Raw genomic sequence first — 24,205 nt, 5'->3', positions numbered from 1 at the left:
TATTACTATTGTTCACACTTGAGTAAATATCTCACATGACTATTGTTAAGCAAATTTGATATCGTATTTAGTATTTTCAAAATTTAATTTGATAATTTGGTACGATGAATTCTAATTTAATTGATCCACTGAAAATATTTTAAAACAACAGATAGAGTAAGTAATCTATATTTGATTTTTTAAAGGCATAATACATAATTATGCCCTTTGATTTGGCTTCAAATCACATTTATGCCCTTCAACTTTGGGTGTGTACAAGTAGCTTGTATAAAGTTGAACAAATAAACACATATGTCCTATATGTCATCCTACATGTCACTTTTTGTCTTATGTGGTGTCCTATATGTATTTTGCCATGTAAAACTCATGTATTTATTTATTTAATTATAAAAATTAAAAATCACTTAAATTAAAGCCAAATTTAAAATCTAATATATATTATGCTTTTTTTTAAACCTCCGTAAAAAACAATCTAACGTAAGGAGCAAGAAAGAGAGAGAGTTAAACACCAAAACCAAAACCAAAATAAAAAGAGGAATAAGCATGGGCAAAATAGTCAAAAAGAGGGTTTGCACTTTGCAGTGTGTGAGGTTTATCAGAGCATCGACTCGCTGAATTCAACATTCTTCTTCAGTTTCAGATTTCTTCTCCAAGAAACAAGAAAGATGACTCAAGATGTGGAGATGGCCGACCAAGCACCTCCTTCCAAATCCCTTTCATCTGCTGACCCTTCTGTCTTGCCCCGTAAGTTCAATCCATCTCTCCTTTATCGATCTAATTTTCTGTTTTGACTGCAAATTTCTTGGTTTTGGATTTGATGGATCAATTTTTAGGGTTTTGGGTCTTTTTATCAATTTTCGGTGTTAGGGTTTTTTTTCGGCGGAAATATCTTGGGGTTCAATAGGATGATAGATCTGAGTGTGGTTTCTCAAGTAAGATCATCCAATGTGGGGTTTATTTAGCTTTTTTTGGGTGTTTACTCAGATTTGAAGGAGATAGCATCGTTGATTGAGACTGGGGCATATGCTCGTGAGGTCAGGAGGATTTCCAGAGCTGTGAGGCTGACTATGGTACTGAGGAAGAAGCTAAAGGCTTCTTCACTAGGTGCTTTCCTCAATTTTGTTCTAGTGCCTGGATCAGACGTGCATTCCCGGCTATCTTCCTTCCTACCCAAGGTAATCTTTTGAAACTTCCAGAGAGTTAAAATGGTGGATTACAGGGCACTGTTTGTAACATGATAAGATTATTATGCTAGATTTACCTCGCTCAAATGTGTAACAATATGTCTTCTCTATGTGTATTATTTTTAAGCATTTTGTACTTTTGGGGGCATAAGCCTTGAAGCTTAAGACATCTTGAGATCATGAATGAGCTACCATTTGTTGTGTAAATAATCAAAAGTATCAGTGGACTTATCTCCTCTCCACCCGAGCTAATAAAGATAATGCAATTATGTGGGTACTAACAGGTTTGGTCCTTCTGACCATGTTTTGCATTCTCCGATCTTTGTTTTCTTTCCAGTCTATGAGTTTAATGTTGTATATTATCCTAAAACAGTGTTATTTGTTCAGCAAGATATGCAAGTCTCTAGTAAGTTTAGAGGAGAACCTCTAGTCTTACCAAATTATTGGACTTGTCGTAAAAGTGAAAAGAAAAGAAACCTAAATTATTAGGTTTGAATGAAACTTCTCCATTTTAAGAAATATTTTTTATTGAGGTATCATGTAGTCGACACTTACTAGTTTGGGATTGAGAACTAGAATTAGTAGTAGTTTTTGCTTATCCTATGCACCAAAGTCACTTCAGGACTTGTGGAGCAAGACTTGAAATATGTCTGGAGGGCGGTGGAACAATTGTATGCACTTAACTTTCACATGGGTTTGGGAACTGTTGATATTTCTACTTCGCAGCTAGTGAAACAGTAAATGAGGTTCTCATGGGAACATTGTGGAGATGGTAGAGTGGTGTATGTGATGTTGGTTACCTATTGATTATTTGCGTTAATTATTTTCTTTCTTACAGGAAGATGAACATGATATGGAAGTTGATAGTGCAACATCCGGAACTCTGGCATCAGTCAAGCATTCTTTGCCAGAGCTTGAGATCTATTGCTACTTGCTTGTTTTGATATTCTTAATTGATCAGAAGAAATACGATGAGGTGGGATGAAGTTACATGTTCTATTTCATATTGCCTTTTTCATGTTAACTTGTTGCTTTCATGGAATTACAAAATATTCCTGGTCTTACTTTCAGGCCAAGGCATGCTCCTCAGCAAGTATTGCTCGTCTAAAAACCGTGAACAGGAGGACAGTTGATGTATTAGCATCTAGGCTTTATTTCTACTACTCTCTGTGTTATGAACTTACTGGTGATCTTGCCGAAATTCGAGGGTGAGTCTCAGTTCTAAAGTTCAAGCTCTCATGTAACATCTCTGCCATGTCATGTGAACAGGTTTTCCAAATGAGACATTGGGGAAGAGAGAGTACTGAGCTAACTCCCATCTCCCATATGCCTACTTTATGCCTCCATTTTGACTTTTTTGATTGTCTCTGATTGAACTTATAATTTACCAACAGTAATCTCCTCTCATTGCACCGTATTGCAACATTACGCCGTGATGAGTTGGGTCAGGTTCGTTAATATTTTGGAGCTTTGGGTGCCTCTTTGTTTTCTAGATATGATGTTTTGTACTGATAGAATGATTGTGGGCGCAGGAAACTCTTCTTAATCTGCTATTGCGGAATTATCTTCACTACAACTTGTACGATCAAGCAGAGAAATTGAGGTCAAAGGCCCCCCATTTTGAAGCTCATTCAAATCAGCAGGCAATTTCCGCACAATTTCTGTCCTCTCTGAGTTCATCTGTTTATATTCTTCTCATTATTGATACTTGATCCACCGTGTTGTTTATTGTTTAATTTAATGATAACTAATGCTTATTATAGATTGATATCAGCGTATTTCATCTTTGAGATCAGTGCAAGGTTCTATGCTGACTTCTTAACTCTTGAGGTGGCTTGATTTTAGTGGTAGCTCAACTTGATTTGAGTAGTTATTGACTAGTCCACATGGTCTTTCCATTTTTTATTGTTGTAATTTGCTGAAAGAATCTGTATAAGATGTTTGTTCTTACTAATTGATCCTCCTTTATAACTTGATTTTAGTGGTAACTTGACCTGGTTTTAGCAGTTATTAGTTCACTTGCTTTTTGTCAATTTTTATTATTGTAATTTGCTCTTAAGAAATTGTCTAAAAAACTGTCTAAAATGTTTGTTCTTGCAAATTGATCCTCCTTTACTAACTTCCCTTCTTTCTCATATCCTTCAGTTCTGCCGATACCTCTTTTATCTTGGAAAGATCAGAACAATCCAGTTGGAGTACACTGATGCTAAAGAATCTCTTCTTCAAGCTGCTCGCAAAGCTCCTCAGGCTGCTCTTGGTTTCCGAGTTCAATGCAATAAGTGGGCTATTATTGTCCGGTTATTGCTTGGAGAGATTCCAGAAAGGACTGTTTTTATGCAGAAAGGCATGGAGAAAGCACTAAGGCCATACTTTGAGCTGACAAATGTATGTATGACGCTATTAAACTTCTAAATTTATTTTTGTGGATCATATTATGAGATCTTCAGTATCAAAGTTGACTTTCTTGAGTTCATCTCGGGAAAAGGTAGCTAAATTTCTTTGCATGCATTTTGGGTTATTACATCACATATTTCGAGTGATATCTATTTTGCCTAAGAAGCAAAACCCAGGTGTACGTACATGTGACTAGATATCTATCTCTAACAATATGTAGCATATTGCAGGGTGTTGTGGAGTATCATTGATGCATTGTTCAGAGCATGAGTAAAGTTCAAACTAAAGCATATGTTTTATATGAGATCCCATTTACTTGGCTAATATAATAAAGACGAGTGTGATGTGTCGTGAGATCTGTCTGGTGTGGAGAAGTTGACTGGTCTTCTTTTTGTTTGCTTTTTCTTTGAAGAATCTTATGTTTCATGTGCCATAAAGGGGGGTGGGGTGGGGGTGACAACTGGTGATTCATCAAAATCCTGCTTAGGATGACATTCCACCTCCTCAGTGAGTCCTTTTTCATTGATCCCCCGTCAAATCTTGAATTATATGGATGAATATTGTTGGTTTTCAGGCTGTTCGTATAGGAGATCTGGAGTTATTTAAGAATGTTGCTGAGAAGTTCTCCAGCACTTTTGGTTCAGACCGAACCAACAATTTGATTGTGCGACTTCGGCATAATGTCATTAGGACTGGGTTACGCAACATCAGCATCTCATACTCTCGGATCTCACTGACTGATGTTGCTAAAAAGCTGAGGCTGGATTCTCCAAACCCTGTTGCTGATGCTGAGAGTATTGTGTCTAAAGCGATTCGAGATGGTGCAATTGATGCCACGTTGGATCATGCTAACGGATGGATGGTATCAAAGGAAACTGGAGATATTTACTCCACAAATGAGCCTCAAATTGCTTTCAACTCGAGAATTGCTTTCTGTCTTAACATGCATAATGAGGCTGTCCGTGCTCTTCGATTTCCTCCAAACTCCCACAAGGAGAAAGAAAGTGCTGAGAAGAGGAGAGAGAGACAACAGCAAGAACAAGAACTTGCTCAACACATAGCTGAAGAGGATGATGATGACTTTTGAAAAGTTTATGATAGCATCATTATGAGATGCACAAGGATGATGCCTATTTAAGACTTCCCCGCGATTTGAAATTTGGATGTTAAACTTTGTCCTTGGTTTAAACAAATATGTCTCAATTTGCAATTTCTTTTGGCCTTTTAGATTCTGATAATAGGTTTCATGTTTAAATGTGTTGCTGTTTTAGTAAAAAAAACATTACTGCCGGATCCTGCCCCTCGTTTGTTTTTCTCCAGCTAGTTCTTGTTTGTATCACTCACTTCTGTCAAAAATTTGCCATCCTTTAATTTCAAGCGTCTGGTATTGGTAGTATTTTTTTTTTCCGTCGTTCCTTGTCCATCAATTTTTGTTGCTGAACTTTGGTTATTACACTATTTTGGTCGAGTTGAAGGTTCTTTATTTTTTTTCTTAGAATGTTTTGTCGTGTAATATTTTGCCATAATTTCTTTCCTTTGTGTATATTTCTTTTTCGATCAGTTTTGTTACACTTTTTCTTGAGCCGAGGTACTCTGAAGTAACCTCTCAAGGTATGGCCAGAAGGTCTGAGCCCTATCGAGATTTCACCTGTGGGATATGTGATTGATTTTCAATAGAGTGGCTAGAAGTTTCGTCTTTACTCTAGACAGAATGAATTTCTTCTTCATGTCTGTCAAATAGGATGGTGGATGGAAGTCGACTAATCATTCTACTTCAAAAAGAACATTAGATTTTGTTGGGAGGTAGCATAATTGGATATTAAATTATTATCTTTGTTTTTGTAAAATATGTAAAAAAAGAAAGCTAAGAGTCACCATTTTTCTAGTTAGAAAATTGAAATCAAGTGTGGAACTTGATTGATAATAATAATACTGTCTTGTTTTTGTTTTATACAAAAGATAATGAAGCCATGCGTTTGTTTCATTGCTTGGCCTAAAGGGAAAGCGATTTCTTAATTCTCAATCAACGAATTTCAAACTCAGCTCTTCTCATTGTTTATGGACAAATATTCTCTTATACTTTGCAGCCAACCCAAGCCATGATAAGTTCAGTTACCGAAACAATTAAATGTCAATCAGAAACTAACAACAAATCAAATAAGTACACAGTACCTCGACAATAAATAATTTTACAAAATTCACTATCTCAATTCATAGGAGTCCATAACATGTTAACACACAATTAAAGAAGATTTATACTTTCCTTTTCAGGAGGAGCATAAAAATTAGTAAATGTGATGTGCTTTTCTTTTTGCTTTTTCCATTTAATAATTATATGTAAGTTCAGTAACTACTTTCTCTCTCTATATAAGCTTAGTTTGCTTTTCAGTATCTGACAACTTCAACAATGGCCTTTTTAATTGTTATAGTATCTGTTTTCTATATTGCAATGGTTGTTGTATGGGTTTCTCAGGTTCTCTTTAAAATGGACGATCAAGAGGTTAAGGTTCAACATCAATCACCTCCTTCTGTTTATGACTGCTCAGTTGATCCTTCTGTTTTGCAAGGTATGTTCATCTATATATCTTCCTACATATATAAAATGCTCTTGTTTACAGGTACATATTTATTATATTGTTCACGCTCCAGTTAGTTGGTAGGCCTGGCGCACATGCTAGGTGTTGAGTCTCATATTGGTAGTGGGATGGGGACTTGATCTCTTTAGTCTTGAACAATCCTCACCTATTTTAGCAGTTGAGTTAGGTCCAAGGTTCATTTTTTTTATCAGACATGAGTGTAGATAGTTCTATCCTAATTTTCAGCTGACTTGAATTCGCTAGTCAAAGTTTTGCATTTTTCACTATTTTGGAACTAGAATTAAAAATTCCCCCTTTTAGCAAGTATATTTTTTTCTCATTGCCTTTTTTGTTTGTTTGTGGTGGTTTAGATTTGAAGGAAGTTGCCTCACTGATTGAGGGTGGAGCATATACAAGTGAAGTGCAGAAGATATACAGGGCTATGAGATTGACCATGAAACTCAGGAGCAAACTAAAGGCTTCAGTACTTTCTGCTTTCCTAAATTATGTTCTCATCTCTGGTTCTGAGTTCCATAAGCGGCTATCTTCATACCTGCCTCGGGTTAATTACTAGTCAACCTTTCTTATATTTGTTGATCTTGCTTTATGATTCAACACATATTCATTCGTCAATCTTCTGTTTGTCTTGTGCTTTGGAAATCTGTTGATCATTTGTATCAGGTATTACACATCGATATGCAGTATCTGATTTGTAAAATTGTTATACTTCTTGCCACAGGATAGGCATGACAGCCAATGTGATGTGGGAACGCCTGCAACAGAATCCAAACATCTGTTGCCTGAACTCGAGATGTTCTGCTACTTGCTTGTTCTAATATTTCTGATTGATCAAAAGAAATACAACGAGGTGAGGCAAAATGGCTGTCTTTTAGTCTTAACTTTGTAAGGATATCTCTACCTAAACATCATGGAATTATTTAGCATTCGTTTTACCCTCAGGCTAAGGCTTGTTCCTCAGAAAGCATTGTTCTTCTAAAAAGCAAGAATAGTATAACTGCTGATGTTCTTGCATCAAGACTCTACTTCTACTACTCTTTAAGTTTTGAGCTTGCTGGTGATCTTGCTGAAATCCGAGGGTAAGTTCGTTCATATTTTTCTCTGGCTATTACTTCTGTGTTCTATCTAATAGGAACTTCTCTTTACCAACAGTAACTTGCTTGCTCTATACCGGAGTGCCACAATACACCATAATAAGTTCAGTCAGGTTTGTGAGATATGCATATCATCTCTTTGGTGTTTGTTCTATAGTGAAAACTGCTATAGCTTATGGCTGGTTTATGAGTTATGCCACAGGAAACACTTCTTAATCTGTTACTACGAAATTACCTTCACTACAACTTGTATGATCAAGCAGAAAAAATTCGTTCAAAGGCCCACCGTTTTGAAGCTCTTTCTAACCAACAGGTATGTTTCTAGACCAGATTTTGTAGGGGTGTGTACTCTTTATGGATTTTTGACTTCTATACACACCAACAATGAAAACAACTTTTACACTATCAATATATTTAAACAGGTCGTAGCAGGTAATATGCCTTGTCTTCACCATGGTTTCTCTTACTGGCGTTGGCTTTCTTTCTTTACAGTTTTGCAGATACCTCTTCTACCAGGGAAAGATAAAGACAATTCAGTTGGAGTATACAGATGCCAAAGATTGTCTTCTTCAAGCTGCTCAGAAAGGTCCAACTACTGCTGTTGGTTTCAAAATACAATGCAATAAGTGGGCTGTTATAGTCCATTTATTGCTTGGAGAGATCCCTGAGAGGACTATTTTTACACAGAAAAGAATGGAAAAAGCATTGAGACCATACTTTGTGCTGACAAATGTGAGTATTGGATGACCAAACTGAAATGCTTAGTTATAAGCTGGAAAGATACTCCAAAAACCTGAAAATCCGTTTGAGACATTTAGCTTAATGTGGCACATTGATAAGCATTAAGGAGTGTGCTATTATCTCCTTATATGGTCTTGGATAGTCCTCATATCATGAGTTCGTTTTTGGATCTAAGTTAGGCTCTAGGCATATTTTTTGTCAGAGTCGAACTCATCCCTTTCTTAGTTTCTCCAGTGCTGGGCTCCCTTGTTCACACTCCAGATATCCAGATTGGACGTGGGTCGTGGAGGGAGAGAGGGTTTTGTTAGAGTCTTACATTAGCTGGCAGAATGAGATTTCTCACCTCATAAGCAAGCTTTTGAGGCTGAGTAGGCAAGTAAATAAATTACTCCACATATTCTGAGCTTATATTTGTCTTTGCAGGCTTTTCGTGTTGGAGATCTAGAGTTATTTAGAACAGTAGCTGAGAAATTTTCCAGCACATTCAGCCAAGACAAAACAAGTAACTTGATTAACAGAGTCAGGCATAATGTCATAAGGACAGGGATCAAGAACGTCAGTGTCTCATACACTCGCATTTCACTGGCTGACATTGCCAAGAAACTAAACTTGGATCTTGAAAATCCAATTGGTGATGCTGAGAACATTGTAGCCAAAGCAATTAGAGATGGTGCAATTGATGCCACATTGGACCATGCCAATGGATGGTTGGTATCAAAAGCAACTGAAGATGTTTACTCCACAAATGAGCCTCAAATTGCTTTTGACTCGAGAATAAACTTCTGTCTCAGTATGCACAATGAGGCTCTCCGTGCTCTAAGATTTCCACAGGGTTTGATAAATAAAGTTGTGTAGCAACGTAAACAAAGCTTTTAACAGAATCAAAATCTTATAAAATTATCATTTGGATTAGGGATGCCCTTATACACTGACAATGTATAGAATTTTATAGGTTGTCAATCCACGTTCTAGGTTATCATGAAAAGAATATATTCTCTAATCATTTTAAATTTCAAGTATACTACCAATTAACAATATTTCTTTAATTTCTCGAGACATTCATAAAGTCTTTTTTCCACTAGTATAATCTCATTTCTGTTGAGATGAAGAAAAAATGGAAGAATTAGAGAAGAATATGATACTGCTAAAGTGCTAGTATCAAATGTTCTATGATGCAGAGCAAAATATTAACTGTTTATGGTGGCTCTATGAGAGTTTCGTTTACTTGAACAAATGCAACAGTCACGCAAAGTACATAAGACTCAAACTGAAACCAGTAATTATCTATTCCACAGTGTGTTCAGTAAATCTTAAAATCAATGAAATAAAATACACAGAAAGTACTTGTCTGTTTTGGTTACTGTCATGTGAGGTAGCAAATTTGACAAATACCCTTCAAGCTAGTTTGCAAAAATAAGCTCTTCATCCTTCCTTTGTTCATCAGCTTGGGAGAGAAGTCACTGGAGTGGCTTGCAAAATGACTTCAAGAGCAGTCATTCAACTACCTGAACTCAAACCAAAAGACTTGACGATAGTGCTAACCCTTTCAGCAAAAGTTCTGGATGTTATCTTCTTGCCAGGAACATGAAATGGATTTGACACAGCATCAACATATGCAGCATGAAATTTCCTGAAAAACTGTGAATAATTTCCACCAAAAAAAAGATTAAGGAAGCTGCTATGCTAGAGGCTGATTATCATATGCATGATATAGAAGTTGGAAAATCTGTAATATAATATGCTTCAACAGTATTTATTCAACATATAGCCATTGATATCATTCAAACAAAGCACTCCCAGTTTCGCATAGAGGTACCATTTAACCAAACTGGAGGAATAAATTATCTCATTTGCAGTTGTTCATTCATGATGATAACAGTGCTTTTGAGTTTTACATTGGGAGGCTGGATGTCCATTTTTTTGAGCTATAAAATACATCAATGTGGCTTTACGTACTAGGGACTACGCTACTGCTTTTTTACTATGGAAGACTGACACTAGCAAGTGGCAAACTGCGAAATTAGATGGTCTTAGCAGTTCAGAGGTTTATAACTTTGGTTCTATGTTTTTCTTCATAACTTCTCCTAACTGCAATGATTTGTAAGAATGTGATTAACAGTAATATCCATGAGGTCTCTGGTTGAATTCCCAGTGACACAAAAACACTAGGTGATTCTTCCTATCCGTCCAAGCCTTGGTGGACAATGTTACCCAGATCTTGTGCTGATAAGAAGTAGCAGGTACCTCGTGGAATTAGTTGAGGTGGCCTGGACACCACGGTTATAGAAACAAAAGTAATATTCAATCAGCTTCGAGCCAATAAAGACTGAGAAGATTGACTTGCGATCAACATAGGGGAGATATGCCTTAAGTTTCCAGTTACCAATTTAGGGAAATACGTAATGTTTCTATTTCTCAAAAAATAAAAAAGGAAATAGCTAATGTTTAGATGAAGCTACGTTAACAGCACACTGTGATAAAGAAACCTATCCTAATGAACACTTCGTTAGATATCAGGTAAAACTGGCTCTGACTTGTTTTGCCACAGAGACTCACACACAAGTCCTGATCCACTTGATTTAAGTGAACAAGACTAATTGGCCTCAAAACAAAAAAGAATGGAATACTGTGACACAAGAGGAGTCTGTTTGACCTTTTTTAGCTGTCTATTTGCAGAATATACCTAAATAGGTCAAGACAAAATTTTCAGATATTCATTCTGTCATAAGCAACAAAGAACAAAAAAAAAAAAAAAATTCCACCCAGTAACTCTGGTCTTTCCTACGTACATTACGAATTATCACAGAACCCAAGTCAGAAATACAATGAAGAATAATTCCACTTCTTTCAAATTTTTATCAAACTCAGATGACGAAATTTACTACTTTAACTCGAAAATGCATTATGCCTCAATAGCAGCAGATAGGCTGGTTGGAACAGGGAAAGATGAAGTAAATCAACCAATATAAGAGCAACAATATGAGAGAATCAGCACTTACATTTCTCACATCGGCATCTCTAACATCAAGATCTGTTGTTACCAATATAAGTTTCACTTTTGTATTAGTCAAATAACCATACCTGAAAATATATTATCAGATATATTAGACAAGGTTGAATGTCAATGATCTTATATGTTCACAAAGGCTATGTTAAGTGGACTCTGGTATTACGGTTCTTATTCAGTGTATATGCAGTTACTCATTCGTTATGGGCTATAACCATTTGTAAGAAAGATTTTGGTGAACTTTAAAAGATCGACACGGAACAGCCACATCACGCCACACCCATTTTACGCAGATATATCTTGGCAAATCAAGAGTTTATGTAACATAGCTCAAAAATCATACCAGCTCTGAATTACCAAAAGAAGAGTTCCTCTACCAAGAGAGATTAAGAGTATTTACTCACACTTTGTAGTTTTCAGTTGGATATAGCAGGCCAAGAAATGTCTCGTTCAGAGTGGGGCTAGATTTTTTTGGATTGTTCACTGTAACAAACAACAGATGAAGTTGTCAAAAGATAAAAAAAGTTAAATGACTGTTGACATCATTATGTGCTAATTAAGCAAAATTCTCAGGAAAATAATAAATGACCAGAAAACATGAAAGTCCACAAAGTACAGTCAAGAGATAAAAACTCCATTACACAACCCCATTGTCTTGGATTTCACAGTAAATCCTCTTTTGTCCTATTAAAGAGCATATTGTTCATAAAAAAAAGGATGTCTGATAGGACAAGCAGCAGGTAGTGAGGCGGTCAATTGGTAGTTGTCTGACTGTCAACTTTTCTCTGGTGAACCAAGACTTCAGTCATGAAGCCATAACAGGTAGGGATCACAATTACATTTAAAATAAACAGCTCCATCTGCAGCAGCTTCCTTTTTGTTTCCACATAATACAAAACAAGAATCATATTTAACAAGAACTGTATACCTAGACAAGAGACCTAAAAATAGTAAAGTCTCTGCTGCCATTAATTTGATTATAATTTGGAGACTATCCAACAATATTCTCCTGCTGCTATTCATTGTCCTAGTAGTTTGACTTAATCTTTCTGATTTAGTAATTGGAGTATCAGACTTGACGTTTAAAAGATGGTATTTTTTTCCCTTTTATCTCCCAGATAAGTGAAATGGATGGTATTTGGAGAAGGCCTTCACCTCATATGCTAATTTTCAAAAAAAAATCCCACTGTGATCAAGAAGGAAAGTTTCCTGATTATGTTTACTGGTTCCAATTTGATTGCATTCTACCAGAGATAATCAAATAAAAAATAAAAATGAACGAAATACAGCTTCTTTAGCCTCACAAATGCAGATAATTGTCTCATTCTACCCTTTTCTGATCCAGATCTTACTCGAAGTACTTGCTATACAATCTATGGAAGAATCTCCTGAATGAATAAAACTAACTAGCTAGTATCTCCTGACTGAATAACACTAACTATTACTGACTCTAATTATGCCCATTTTCCCTCAAAAAGCCCTAATTATAATGTTCTAGATCTTTCCAAATCCATACAAACCATAATTAGGAATCAAGAGTAAATTTTTTGGTAGTAGCTAAACTAAGTTCTTTTCTTATAGCTAAAATCAAGTACTGCACAATTTTAGGGCGTAAGGTTTAATGAAACTAAAACTTTAAGCAAGATCAGCATAAAACAGATTATGGGTATTTCTTTTGAAGTTGATTGGTGAGAAATGAAAACCTCTCTCGTCGACAACATCAAGGGAGCAATGGACAATGTGATGAAGCTTTAGGGCATCATCTGCTTCAGTAAAACTCTGTATGTAAAGTGGATTGTTCTGTCCCATCACAAACAAATTCGTCAGCTATTTTCTAATTCAACTCTTAAAAGAGGAAAGAGAGCGGAGACAGAGAAGTTGGAGTACCTGGTGACCGACGACGGCAACGCAAACGATCATCTTCTCCGACGGGAGGATCACCGGAAAGAAGAAAATTTACAGTGTTCCCAGATGTGCAAATTTGGTAGTCCTATTAACGAGGATTCGTCAAAAATATTTGATACTTCTGTTACTTAAAAATCAATTTTATTTTTTCTCAAAACCTTGATTTTTATTCAAATACTACTTTAATTACTAGTTCCTTATAATAATATTTTATGCACGAATATTTTATCTCGCGATTTCACATTTTTAAATTTCTCACTTATAAGCATCAAAAATATTTACTCATAAGTTTTTTGATGTTTTAAATTTTAATCACCCATAAATATAGTACATAAATATTTAAAACAAAAAATAACGTCTGCATTTTAATTGTTGTTTTTACTAAAAGTAGTTCATTCAAAGTGATAATAGTGAAAAAGATTCTAAAGAGTAAAATATGAATGACTCTTTTACTAAATATGTTTTTAAAAGACGTGTAAAAAATAAATATTATATAACAAATAAAATATATAAAGAGTTTGCCTCAATATCTATTACCTGATACATTTTCAAAAGTTCTTTTACTAAAAATATAATATTTATTAAATTAACCTTTTATCGTAAATTTGATTAATATTACTTTATGTAATTATTTAATATTAAGGTGAATATAATAAACCCCTCTAATTTATTATAGTTTTTAAATAGAATAAACTATTTTTTTCTAATATATGAATCAAATAAATATATTCTTTCTTTCTTGCAAATTGCAATTATTATTTGTTTTGATTCCTCCTCATAATTTTTCCTATTTTAGTTTTTGGAGTCACCTTGCTCAAATAAGTGGTGTCCAAATAAGTAAATAACTATGTTTTGGAGCAAACCAAAATGACAAATTTAGTGAAATAACAAAATTAAATTTGAAAACTTCCCTATTTTTCATGTTTACTAGATTCGTTTTTCACCTACACGTTATTCTTGGACTTATGTTCATTTTATTGTGTTATTTGTTCATATTTAATTATCATACTCATAAAAAATAATAAATATAAAATAGTGATTTTTCTATTAATTTTAGTTTTTTTATATTTGACTTGACTCGCCATTAAAAAGTATTAAATAAAAAATAATCTTATTATATATGTATTACTTATTTTACATGATATAAATGTTAAAAAAAGAATAATATTCAATAATAAAAATAAAATGTGTATAATTGAAAAAATATCCTTTGGACAGGTAAAAGAAGAATGAAAAAGTAATGTATTTATTCCTATAAGTCATATTTTAATGGGAAATTAATTGAAAATAATTGAAATATTAATAATAACGATACATAATCTCTTAATTTTTAAACTAACACTTATTTTTAATGCATTGAACAATTAAAAAAAAATGGAGGGGAAAATTATAAATAAATGCAACATTCCTCTTAAAATTGTTATTGGTTTGTCTTAATTGAGTAAAATAAAACTCTCAAAAACATAAAATTGAAACCATTTTTTTTTCATTATATATGTACTTATAATATTGATAAATAAAAATGATAATGGGTAGGAATCTCATACACTGAATCAAATTTGCAGAATAATTGAAGTAAATAGGAAAAACAAGCAAGTTGTTTAATGTAATCTTATCTAAATTTAATATGGCCTATAACAAATACTCTTATATATAACTTGTCTATATTATAAATCAATAAACTTAAATGTTTTTATTAATTATTAATCAAGACAAAAACTTACATCTAATATAGTATACTCAATCAATTATGCTCATAAGTTTTGACTTAATTATAATAAACTATTATGATTTAATACAAATATCAAATGCTAATATTTTTTTATATCAATAATCGAAAGAAAACAAATCTTTAATTCCCATTTCATCAAATAATATTCTTAACTTGTTGAGGGATATGAATTTCGTGACAAAATAGTTTTGCTTCTTCCAATCTTTTAAGAAAAGCATTGTTCTTTTTCTCAAGAGGAAAAATATTCTGACTGCACAGAAAAAATTTTAAAAAATAAAACATCCAAAAAATTTAATAATTAATAAACAGAAATAAAAGAAATATAAATGTCATTTCCAAAAGAAGAAAAAGCTGAGGGTAATCGGGTACTTTACAATGACCTATACCATCAAAAAGACTTATAAGGCACGTAATGACATTTTTGCCCCTCACCTCACACAGCTCGGCTCGGCTCGGCTCACCTCTTTAGCTCATTCTGCAGATGTTGAATGCAAAAATATACAATTTTAAACATATATATATATATAGCTGTATGTATACACATATTGACGATCAATCGACCGGCGAAGAGATAGCCGTTCATTCCGAATGCAATCGCAATAGCTTCCTGCTTCGTGGGTCCTTATAATCTGCTAAGTTTCCGATTCCGAAGGTATATTCGTCATCTTATTCATCTTCATTGACATTCTTGAAATTGAAAATGGATAAAAAGATTTAAATTTTTTTTTCTTTCTTGGAACTTCATTGTTTTCTTTTTTTAGTTCTGGGTATGAATCTTTTTAGTTGAGTATTGTTCTTTTTGAGGTATGCGGGAATCTTTTGATCTCAATGTGTGTTAGAGGAAGGGATGTTAGTTTGCTGGACGGAAAATTTCAAGGAATGATCGGGTCATTCTGGTAAATTGAAGATAGGGTTACATGAGTGGATTTGGATGGAGGCTGTGTTTCGCTGATGTAGGATTCTGACAAAAGATGAAAAATTTGACCAGAATCTGTATTTGAACCTTTTCTATATAGGGTGTGGTGAATTCAAACCGAGTTTAACTATTTAGATGTTCTGTGCCATTTGATAGAGGCATTTCTAAACTCTCTTTTTTGTTTGGTCAATACTAATATATGAATTAGTTAAACCTTCACAGCTCTAAGCTACTAGCCCTAGGTGGTTTATTTGGTTAGGGTCATTTCTTTTCATTAGGTACATTAGATAATTCGACTGAAACATTGGTCTATAATATAGACAATTTTTCACTTTATATCATGATTGTGCTTCGTCCGAGCTTGAGAATGCAGTGATGCTGTTATTGGAAGTGCATTGTGGTGAAGTTGCTTTTATGAATGCGGTTCCTTTTTCCTTGAGAGAAAATAAATGGACTTCATTTCTATTGTTTCAAATGATTGAACTGAATATGTTTAACTACATAATTTTGTTGCTTCTGATTTGGAATTGTACCTCTTGGAGGTAGAGGTAAGGTCTTTGTACACTCTACCCTCCCCAGACCCTACTTTGTGAGATTTCTTGTTGTTGTTGAACTGAATATTTTAATTACATAATTTTGTTGCTTCATATTTCTTAGCACTGATAGATTTATTAGTAGTTTTTATCACTGATATTCTTGGACTAAATGTTCAGGTTATAAGGTTGTCTTTCTTTTTCGATAAACCAATTTAAGTGAATTGTCCAGTCCACTCTCATTCGCAAAGTTGACATTTGTTTGATTGTGGGATGTACACTAAGGCTTTTGAATGAATTTCTCTTAGTCTTCTTTCTTGTGATTGTTAGATGGAAGCTGGCCAACATCATGATGCTTCCTGTAATGCTAAACCCACTGCAAACGCAAACGATAATAGCAATTCGATAGAAGGCAATTCTTTTGCAAATGGGGCTAGCTTGGATCCAAAAGTTAGATCAGAATGCAAGCCGGGAGAGATTCTCCGGAACTTAGAGAATGTATCCTATATATATAGACAAGATGTTGTGAAATGCAAAACTGATGGTAAGATTGGTCTTGTGACTGAGGTTGCTGGTGACTCAGATTCAGATAGCAGCTTAACTGATGATGAAGATGAAGATGAGGATGATGGAGAAGAAGACGATGATGATGATGACGACGGTGGTGGTGGTCCTGATGATGATGATGGTGGTGATGATTCCAACACGGAAGACGATAGGGATAACAATGAAAAGGCTGAGGAAGCTGATGATGGGAACAAAGACCGTAGTAATTGTAAGAGTGATCCGCTTATCGCAGACCATGTTAGAGTCCTCTGGATGGATGAGTCTGAGTCTACAGAGAGTATTAATAATGTCATAGTTGTCGATAGAGGATTTCTGCATGGTGATTATGTCGCTGCAGCTTCTGATCCAACAGGTCAAGTAGGACTCGTGGTTGATATCAATATATCTGTAGATTTATTAGCGCACGATGGCTCTATTTTTAAAGATGTCTCATCTAGAGAGTTGAAACGTGTTCGGGGTTTTACAGTTGGTGATTATGTTGTCCTTGGCCCTTGGTTGGGTAGAATTGATGATGTTTTTGATAATGTCACAGTGATGTTTGATGATGGTTCTGTATGTAAAGTTATGAAGGCTGACCCTTTACGTCTTAAACCAGTTGGTAGGGATGGCCTTGAAGATGGACATTTTCCTTTCTATCCTGGTCAGCGTGTAAAAGCTAGCTCATCATCAGTTTTCAAGAATTCCAGATGGTTATCTGGCTCATGGAAAGCAAATAGGTTAGAAGGTACAGTAACTAAAGTTACTGTTGGTTCTGTCTTCATCTACTGGATTGCATCTGCTGGATATGGGCCCGATTCATCCACTGCTCCAGCTGAAGAACAAAACCCAAAGAATTTGAAACTGATGTCTTGTTTTTCTCATGCAATCTGGCAACTAGGTGACTGGTGTCTTCTTCCTTCATCTTTTGCCTTAGACAAGCAATTGTCAAAATTACAACTAAGTGACTCCACCAAAACTGTATCAGAATCTTCTCAACCTTTAACAGATGGTGATTCAGAAGTTGTCCATTTGGAGGAATCAACAGGAAATAGTGACTGTATGGAAATTGATGTGGAATCTTCTGTGGATGGAAATTGTGAAACTTTAGAGCATGATTACCTTGCAGAGTCCAGTACATGTGCTAATTCATTGTCACTTTCTAAGGAATCAGGCCAAGAGTCATGGCCCCTTCATCGTAAAAAGATCCGCAAAGTTGTGGTTAGGAGAGATAAAAAGGCACGTAAGAAAGAGGAAAATTTTGAAAGAGCTCTTCTAATTGTGAATACTAGGACATCTGTTGATGTTGCTTGGCAGGATGGAAAAATAGAAGGAGGCTTGGAATCCACATCCTTGATCCCTATTGAAAGCCCCGGGGATCATGAATTTGTTGCTGAACAATATGTTGTCGAGAAAGCTGCTGATGATGCTGACGATTCTAATGATGTTAGGCGTGTTGGAGTTGTGAAAAGTGTTAATGCAAAGGAGCGTACAGCTTCTGTGAGGTGGTTAAAGCTAGTTACCAGGGCAGAGGACCCCAAGGAGTTTGACAAAGAGGAAGTGGTCAGCGTATATGAGCTGGAGGGGCATCCTGACTATGACTATTGTTACGGTGACGTTGTTGTTCGTTTGTTACCTGTTTCTCTACCAGCAAAAGTGGGCTCTGTTTTGACATCTACAGAAGAATCAGAACATCTGTTGGTTCCAGTTGAAGCCAAAGAAGACGAGCAAAAGCATTCAAAATGCAATGAAGCAGAAGCCGCTCCAAGTGACGATACTTGTTCCCAATTTTCAGATCTCTCCTGGGTTGGGAATATTACTGGACTAAGAAATGGAGACATCGAAGTCACGTGGGCTGATGGGATGATATCCCTGGTACTTACCAAGTTTTTTCTTTCGTTCTCCAATTTCTAATTGCATGTTCAGCATGCCCCTAGATTCTAATAGTTCACTCCATGGCTATTGTGAAGACTTTCACCATTTATCTTTGCTCTTCTATCATCCTTCATAACTTGTATGTCTGTTTTCTTTTTCTGAGATTGACTTTTTATCTGGGTATTTACTATTGAAACTAAAACACCGATACATCAATTCATACTCTCTCTGCACTGTTAAACTGGGAAAAGGAACAAAAAATGGGACTTGCATTTTCCATGCTGGTGTCTATCTTTGATCATTATTCCTGAGATCAGTTCTTCTTATTTGTATAGATGCACAATTCATTAGAACACCAAGAGAAATTTCTTTTCTTAAGGTGGCGGTGCATTCTTATGACAGTTGCCACAAATTTAAATTCATATTGTGAGGCTCCAGTTCTGGTTTCTTCAGGTTGGGCCTCAAGCAATTTATGTTGTTGATCGTGATGATGATGAGTCTATTGTGGCTGGAAGTGATGTTGGTGATGATGTAGCTAGCTGGGAAACAGTTGAAGATCATGAAAGGGAGACTCTTGGGAACGTAGAAGAGGTTGGTGATTGCTAGATTTTTTTTAATTTTTTTTTTTGACGACAAGGGAAACCCGCAGCCGCTACCCTTTGGGTTCGCTGGCAAGGGGTTTCGAACTTGAGACCTCCAACATGGAAGTCCCAAGCTCAAACCACTGGGCCAACCCGAAGGGTTGTTGGTGATTGCTAGAATACTGTCATTATTTATCTGATATTATTTGTTATGTTTGATTTAAACATAAATTTCAACCAGTACCACGTGGTTCTGTTTGTTTTCATTTCATCGTCTTAGAACTTCAAAATTTTCGCGCCCTTGATGGAGCAAAATAATTTATTTTTTTTCAAATTAAGTAGAGACTTCATAGTATGGCTGGTTTTGCATTTTGGTGCAAATAATCTGTTTCAGCCAACAGCATTCCCACTATAGTACTAAGTGAGGTCTGGGGAGGGTAGGGTGTCAGCAAACCTTACTCTACCTTTGTGGGGTAGAAAGGTTGTTTCCGACGGACCCTCAACACAAGAAAATCAGGTTCAAACAGGTTGGAAAGAAATGCAAGAGACAAAAGATATGATGAAAATATTGAAAGAGAAGTACTGATACTAAAATAGTAAAGATAGACAAAGTAAAAGAAACTATAATAGTAATAGAATTGAATCATAGGACAATGCAAGTATAATAATAATATTAATAATAATACTGGTAAGGGCATAGATCGGGGCTTTGGGCTCCAGAGTACTAACCATCAACCCTAATCGTCAATCTCCATGTTCTCCTATCTGAGATTATGTTCTCTGTGAGTTGCAGATGTGTCATCTTGTCTAATCACCTCTCCCCAATTCTTCCTCAGTCTACCTTTACCTCTCCTCAAACCTATCACCATCCACCTCTCGCACCTCCTCGCTAGAGCATTTGTGCTCCTCCTATTTCAATATTCAACTACTTGTCAAAAGGGGGATTGCAAGTAACCCTCCAAAAGGTATGCACATCATCAGCAATCTCTTGTGCTGTCCCATTTAGACAATGCTTTGTCACTTATCGCAAGAAAGAGTAACCCTTCAAAGAGTGGAGCTTTTGTAGACACAGATGCCTTCTTTTTCTTTCCTTCTTATTTATATTCTTTTATCTTTTTGTTGATAAACATAACTTCTTTAGATTTAATGTCTGCTGATTAGCTTACAACTTCACACATTATTAATATAAATAATGTATCTGATGTGAAGAAAGTTACCTTATTATACATTGAAGGAAGGTTAGGAGATTAACTAAACTAGTACCTATTTCAACTGCTTTGTGAGAATAAGTGGCTAGTTTCTATTTGTGTTAGTATGATGTAATGAACAGCGTGATCTCCTTCAGGAACTTGGAACAACAAATGCTACTGACATCAGTATTGAAGATGAAGATGGTGCCATGGCCACTGAAGATTCAGGAAGGAACGGGGCTCTGTCTATTCCCCTGGCTGCACTAGGATTTGTGACCAGGCTGGCCTCTGGAATTTTTTCTAGGGGCCGCAAACAGACTGATTCTTCGAGTTTAGATTCCAGAAGTGAAGATGAAGAAAGGGAGGGAACATTTGCCAAAATATTTACCGGCGATGATTCATGGTCCCAAAGGTCCGGAGACCTCGATAATTCTCCAAGGCTACCTGCTGCCGGAAATGCAGAAGATCATGACACTATGGAAGTGACAGACGTCATTGAAGCTAACTTGACGTCAGAAATGGGAAATTCCTCAGATCAACATGATGACCAAACATATAGTTTTAAACGTTTTGATATCACAACAGATCCTTATGATCATCATTTTCTTGGTACAAGTGGCCAGGTTAGTCCTGCCTCCAAGTTCTTCCTGATAAATTGTTCCACTTCTTCACTAATGTATTAGAAAATGTATTCTAGATTCTGGTTCTAGTTAGTACTTCTTTCCCCTACTTAGAATTTCTAAATGAATCCTTGATCCATCACTCTTTTCCATTTACAAGGTGGTTCATGACTTGTGTTGCACTACTTTTTCTCCATTTCTCGAGTATGTTTTTATTAGACATGCACCTTTTACTATTTGGGTCTCGGGGTGGGGTTTGAGAGGGCATTGTGGTGTTGCATGATGTCAAGTTACTTCATATCATGGTTTCTGAAGGTGAGCTAGTTATGAGTGACCGGTGAGCGTCCTTTACTTTGAGTCCCTGACAAGGACTAGTTCTATCCCATTTCAAAGGGGTCATCTACTGAAACTTGTTGATCATTATGTGCAGAATAATGCTGGGAGGAAGTGGCTTAAGAAAGTTCAACAAGATTGGAACATCCTTCAGAATAACCTGCCAGGTATTTATCAGATAGATTTTTTTCCTTCATAAGTAGGTATATTATCATAGAATTTATCTCACCATATTTTATAATTGTTATTTTCACATTAAAGAGACACCATCAACTTTAGCATACATTAACTGTACCTCAATCTCAAACTAGTTGGGGTCCAGTATCAAATCATCAGCTTTAACATTCAGACTTCTTTTTTCAGATGGAATATATGTACGAGTTTATGAAGATCACATGGATCTTCTAAGGGCTGTGATTGTTGGAGCATATGGGACTCCTTACCAAGATGGCTTATTCTTCTTTGATTTCCACCTTCCACCTGAGTATCCTGATGTTCCGCCAGTAAGCTTACTCAATGTTACCATTTGCCTCTAATCTCCTTTTGACTCGTAACTTCATTTTAAAGTTAATTTTTCAAATGTTTATGTTGTATTGCAGTTAGCATATTATCATTCTGGTGGTTGGCGGATAAATCCAAACTTGTATGAGGAAGGGAAGGTTTGTCTCAGCCTTTTAAATACTTGGACGGGCAGAGGGAATGAGGTCTGGGATTCTTCATCTTCAAGTATACTTCAAGTCCTAGTTTCACTTCAAGGGCTAGTCTTGAATTCCAGGCCATATTTCAATGAAGCTGGCTATGACAAGCAAGTTGGGACAGCTGAAGGAGAAAAAAATTCACTATCATACAACGAAAATACCTTCTTATTGAACTGCAAGACAATGATGTATCTGATGAGGAAGCCTCCTAAGGTAATTGATATCTTTATTATTTTTATTTTCCATCTCTTACAACATATCTGGCAACATCCTTAATAATATTACATTATTTCATCTTTGTTTTCAAGGTGTTTGAAACCAATTATATGGGGTTGTCCTTTTCTCTTTCTTTCTCCCCATACAAGAACTGTAATCTATGACTCTTCAGGCTTGGCATGTCTTCTCATTTTATTAAACACGTGTAGTTACCTTAACTGGATAAAACTACAACAGTGCTGATAGTAGTTAGACTTAAATCCATCAAATAATGGTATAGGCTTCTGATCCACCAGTTTCCTTCTTAATACTTATAAAGCGGGCAATTGATGTCTTTACTGTCAGCAACTCAACACAACAAATTTCTAGATCGGACATAATAATAAGATACCAAAACGTAAAGATAAATAATAAAGAAGGGTGCCTTTTGAACCATATCAAATTGATGTAGCATTAGGTCTTCCTCTCCTGTGTATCCCCTACTCAAGATGTCAGCCTCAATGGACAACTTTCTCTCCATATCCCTTCGTCAGGTTTAGCCTACATTCACCACCTCACTTAACCCACCAAGCACAAACGTGCATGATCCTCTTACCATAGACTCTCATTTATGGACTACCACCAAACTCTAAATAGGCAAAATATAAATAAAATATTTTAGATGATGTTTAATCCATTTTTCTAACATTTGTGCGATTACCCTGGGTATGTTGTTGTTACATCTCTTTTGTTACTTCTTTGTGTATATCCATTGTCTCACCTGCTCATTTCACCTTTTTAGTGAGAGAATCATATCTATATCTGCATAAAGGAAAAATAGGTCATGGAACCTACTTTTTGTTAATGGAATACTAGGTTGGGAAGCATTTGTTGTTTATTATCACCTGCTCCTCATGTTTGTTTTTGTTAACTTGTTTGGTATTTATCACCTTTGGCACTATGCTTTACTGGTTCCAAAATATTGGATTGAAATAGGATTTTGAAGAGCTTATCAGAGAGCACTTTAGGATGCGTGGTTATTACATCCTCAAGGCCTGTGACGCTTACATGAAAGGATTCCTTATTGGCTCACTCATAAAAGATGCTTCCGTAAGCAATAACAGCAGCGCTAATTCAAATTCAGTTGGTTTCAAGCTGATGCTGGCTAAAATTGTACCAAAACTTTTCTTGGCTCTGAAAGAAATAGGAGTCGAGTGTGAAGAGTACCAACATCTCCACCAATTGTAGCAGAGATTTTGAAGCATTTGGTGTATATCATTGTTCAATCCAGCCAAGGTCAGCCTTTTAAACATTTCCGAATGTCAAAAGGCATTTGATGATTTCTTGTTTGGTGTATTTTTGTTTGGGATATGATTTGATAGTTATCATTGCTGATAGCTGGGCTATGTCATTTTTTTTGCATAGGACGGAATGCAGAGATTGCTGCTATACTGTAACATTTCCTTAACTAACGCAGGTGATTAGGAATGAGTAGGTTGTGTTTGGACTTGGCTACTTGTTTGTCCTTGTGTTTTATCTTTCATGTTGTTGTAGTCCCCTCCAAATTTTGGGGAGGTAGTTCACCAGCAAAAACTTTTTTTGTGTTTTTTCGTGAATGATTGGTGGAGTCGTTAGTTTAACTCATATTCTCTGTTTGGAGAATTCTGTAAAAACATTTTGATTCATAGAAAATGGTTGTTTTACGAGCTAATTGTCAATAGTTCATTTAACCTTCAATTCTGATTTCGGGTGGTAGACTGCTATGCTGGTTTTTCAAGGCATGAAGAATTGGATTGCTAGCAAGGATTTTCTTTGCGTAACAATGCTCGTGAATTTCCATTCATCTTTGTAGGTCAAATTTCAAGCTTATTGCCATTATTTGCGGGCACAGAGATAGCAGTGTAAAATAACATGAATCATACTCAGCACGCACCAAAGGTGGTTTGTGTTATTCTTTGCTTTTGGTACTAGAGACATTTGTATCTCGTTGGGTTTGGGGTGCCTTGTAATTCTTGAAACTGTTGCTTTGCGTAATACTGAATAAAATCCACTTGCCATCTTTTTAATTGC

At 35.7% G+C, this 24,205-nt stretch overlaps 4 protein-coding genes across 15 annotated transcripts; 3 read left to right on the top strand and 1 right to left on the bottom strand.

Moving 5' to 3' along the window:
• Nucleotides 1–539: 539 nt before the first annotated feature.
• LOC101244534 (PCI superfamily protein) lies at nt 540–4,788 on the top strand. Its single transcript, NM_001346816.1, is given in 8 exon segments — nt 540–744; nt 985–1,175; nt 2,023–2,160; nt 2,256–2,392; nt 2,579–2,633; nt 2,717–2,827; nt 3,330–3,569; nt 4,153–4,788. Coding segments are annotated over 8 exon segments (1,464 nt in total). The 5' UTR covers nt 540–665; the 3' UTR covers nt 4,666–4,788.
• A 1,153-nt stretch (nt 4,789–5,941) lies between these two features.
• On the top strand, nt 5,942–9,053 carry LOC101255444 (probable 26S proteasome non-ATPase regulatory subunit 3). Its single transcript, XM_004231405.5, has 8 exons — nt 5,942–6,145; nt 6,526–6,716; nt 6,894–7,022; nt 7,115–7,251; nt 7,325–7,379; nt 7,469–7,579; nt 7,759–7,998; nt 8,431–9,053. The coding sequence occupies exons 1-8, from the start codon at nt 5,986–5,988 to the stop codon at nt 8,860–8,862; spliced, it is 1,455 nt and encodes a 484-aa protein (XP_004231453.1). The 5' UTR covers nt 5,942–5,985; the 3' UTR covers nt 8,863–9,053.
• A 77-nt stretch (nt 9,054–9,130) lies between these two features.
• On the bottom strand, nt 9,131–13,046 carry LOC101244236 (trafficking protein particle complex subunit 2-like protein). Its single transcript, NM_001324399.1, has 5 exons — nt 12,902–13,046; nt 12,718–12,814; nt 11,419–11,497; nt 11,007–11,088; nt 9,131–9,645 (listed from the first exon to the last, which is right to left on the bottom strand). The coding sequence occupies exons 1-5, from the start codon at nt 12,932–12,934 to the stop codon at nt 9,505–9,507; spliced, it is 432 nt and encodes a 143-aa protein (NP_001311328.1). The 5' UTR covers nt 12,935–13,046; the 3' UTR covers nt 9,131–9,504.
• Nucleotides 13,047–14,958: 1,912 nt separating this feature from the next.
• Nucleotides 14,959–24,201, top strand: LOC101243938 (probable ubiquitin-conjugating enzyme E2 23). Of its 12 annotated transcripts, none has more exons than XM_069290668.1 (9): nt 14,959–15,303; nt 16,431–18,518; nt 18,972–19,109; nt 20,445–20,912; nt 21,340–21,409; nt 21,606–21,745; nt 21,842–22,153; nt 23,132–23,431; nt 23,988–24,201. In XM_069290668.1, the coding sequence occupies exons 2-8, from the start codon at nt 16,431–16,433 to the stop codon at nt 23,381–23,383; spliced, it is 3,468 nt and encodes a 1,155-aa protein (XP_069146769.1). In that variant the 5' UTR covers nt 14,959–15,303; the 3' UTR covers nt 23,384–23,431; nt 23,988–24,201. The 12 variants fall into 12 exon arrangements, with proteins under 12 accessions (XP_069146769.1, XP_069146770.1, XP_069146768.1 ...); XM_069290669.1 differs by having other exon boundaries at nt 23,892–24,201; XM_069290667.1 differs by having other exon boundaries at nt 23,561–24,201.
• The last annotated feature ends 4 nt before the right edge of the window (nt 24,202–24,205 follow it).

The sequence above is a fragment of the Solanum lycopersicum genome, chromosome 1, assembly GCF_036512215.1.
Source record: "Solanum lycopersicum chromosome 1, SLM_r2.1".
NCBI classification, from domain to species: Eukaryota; Viridiplantae; Streptophyta; class Magnoliopsida; order Solanales; family Solanaceae; genus Solanum; species Solanum lycopersicum.
Note: the sequence above shows the minus strand (reverse complement) of the source record. Positions and strands in the feature narration are given on the sequence as shown.

Coding starts and splice junctions, on each gene's coding strand:
- LOC101244236 (NM_001324399.1), bottom strand. CDS start 12,934: ATGATCGTTTGCGTTGCCGTCGTCGGTCACCAG. Junction 11,089..11,418: donor CCAACTGAAAACTACAAAGT/GTGAGTAAATAC, acceptor ATATATTTTCAG/GTATGGTTATTTGACTAATA. Junction 9,646..11,006: donor GAGATGCCGATGTGAGAAAT/GTAAGTGCTGAT, acceptor AATTATTCACAG/TTTTTCAGGAAATTTCATGC.
- LOC101243938 (XM_010317083.4), top strand. CDS start 16,431: ATGGAAGCTGGCCAACATCATGATGCTTCCTGTAATGCTAAACCCACT. Junction 18,519..18,956: donor CTGATGGGATGATATCCCTG/GTACTTACCAAG, acceptor GTGAGGCTCCAG/TTCTGGTTTCTTCAGGTTGG. Junction 19,110..20,444: donor CTCTTGGGAACGTAGAAGAG/GTTGGTGATTGC, acceptor GATCTCCTTCAG/GAACTTGGAACAACAAATGC.
- LOC101255444 (XM_004231405.5), top strand. CDS start 5,986: ATGGCCTTTTTAATTGTTATAGTATCTGTTTTCTATATTGCAATGGTT. Junction 6,146..6,525: donor TGATCCTTCTGTTTTGCAAG/GTATGTTCATCT, acceptor GTGGTGGTTTAG/ATTTGAAGGAAGTTGCCTCA. Junction 7,999..8,430: donor CATACTTTGTGCTGACAAAT/GTGAGTATTGGA, acceptor TTGTCTTTGCAG/GCTTTTCGTGTTGGAGATCT.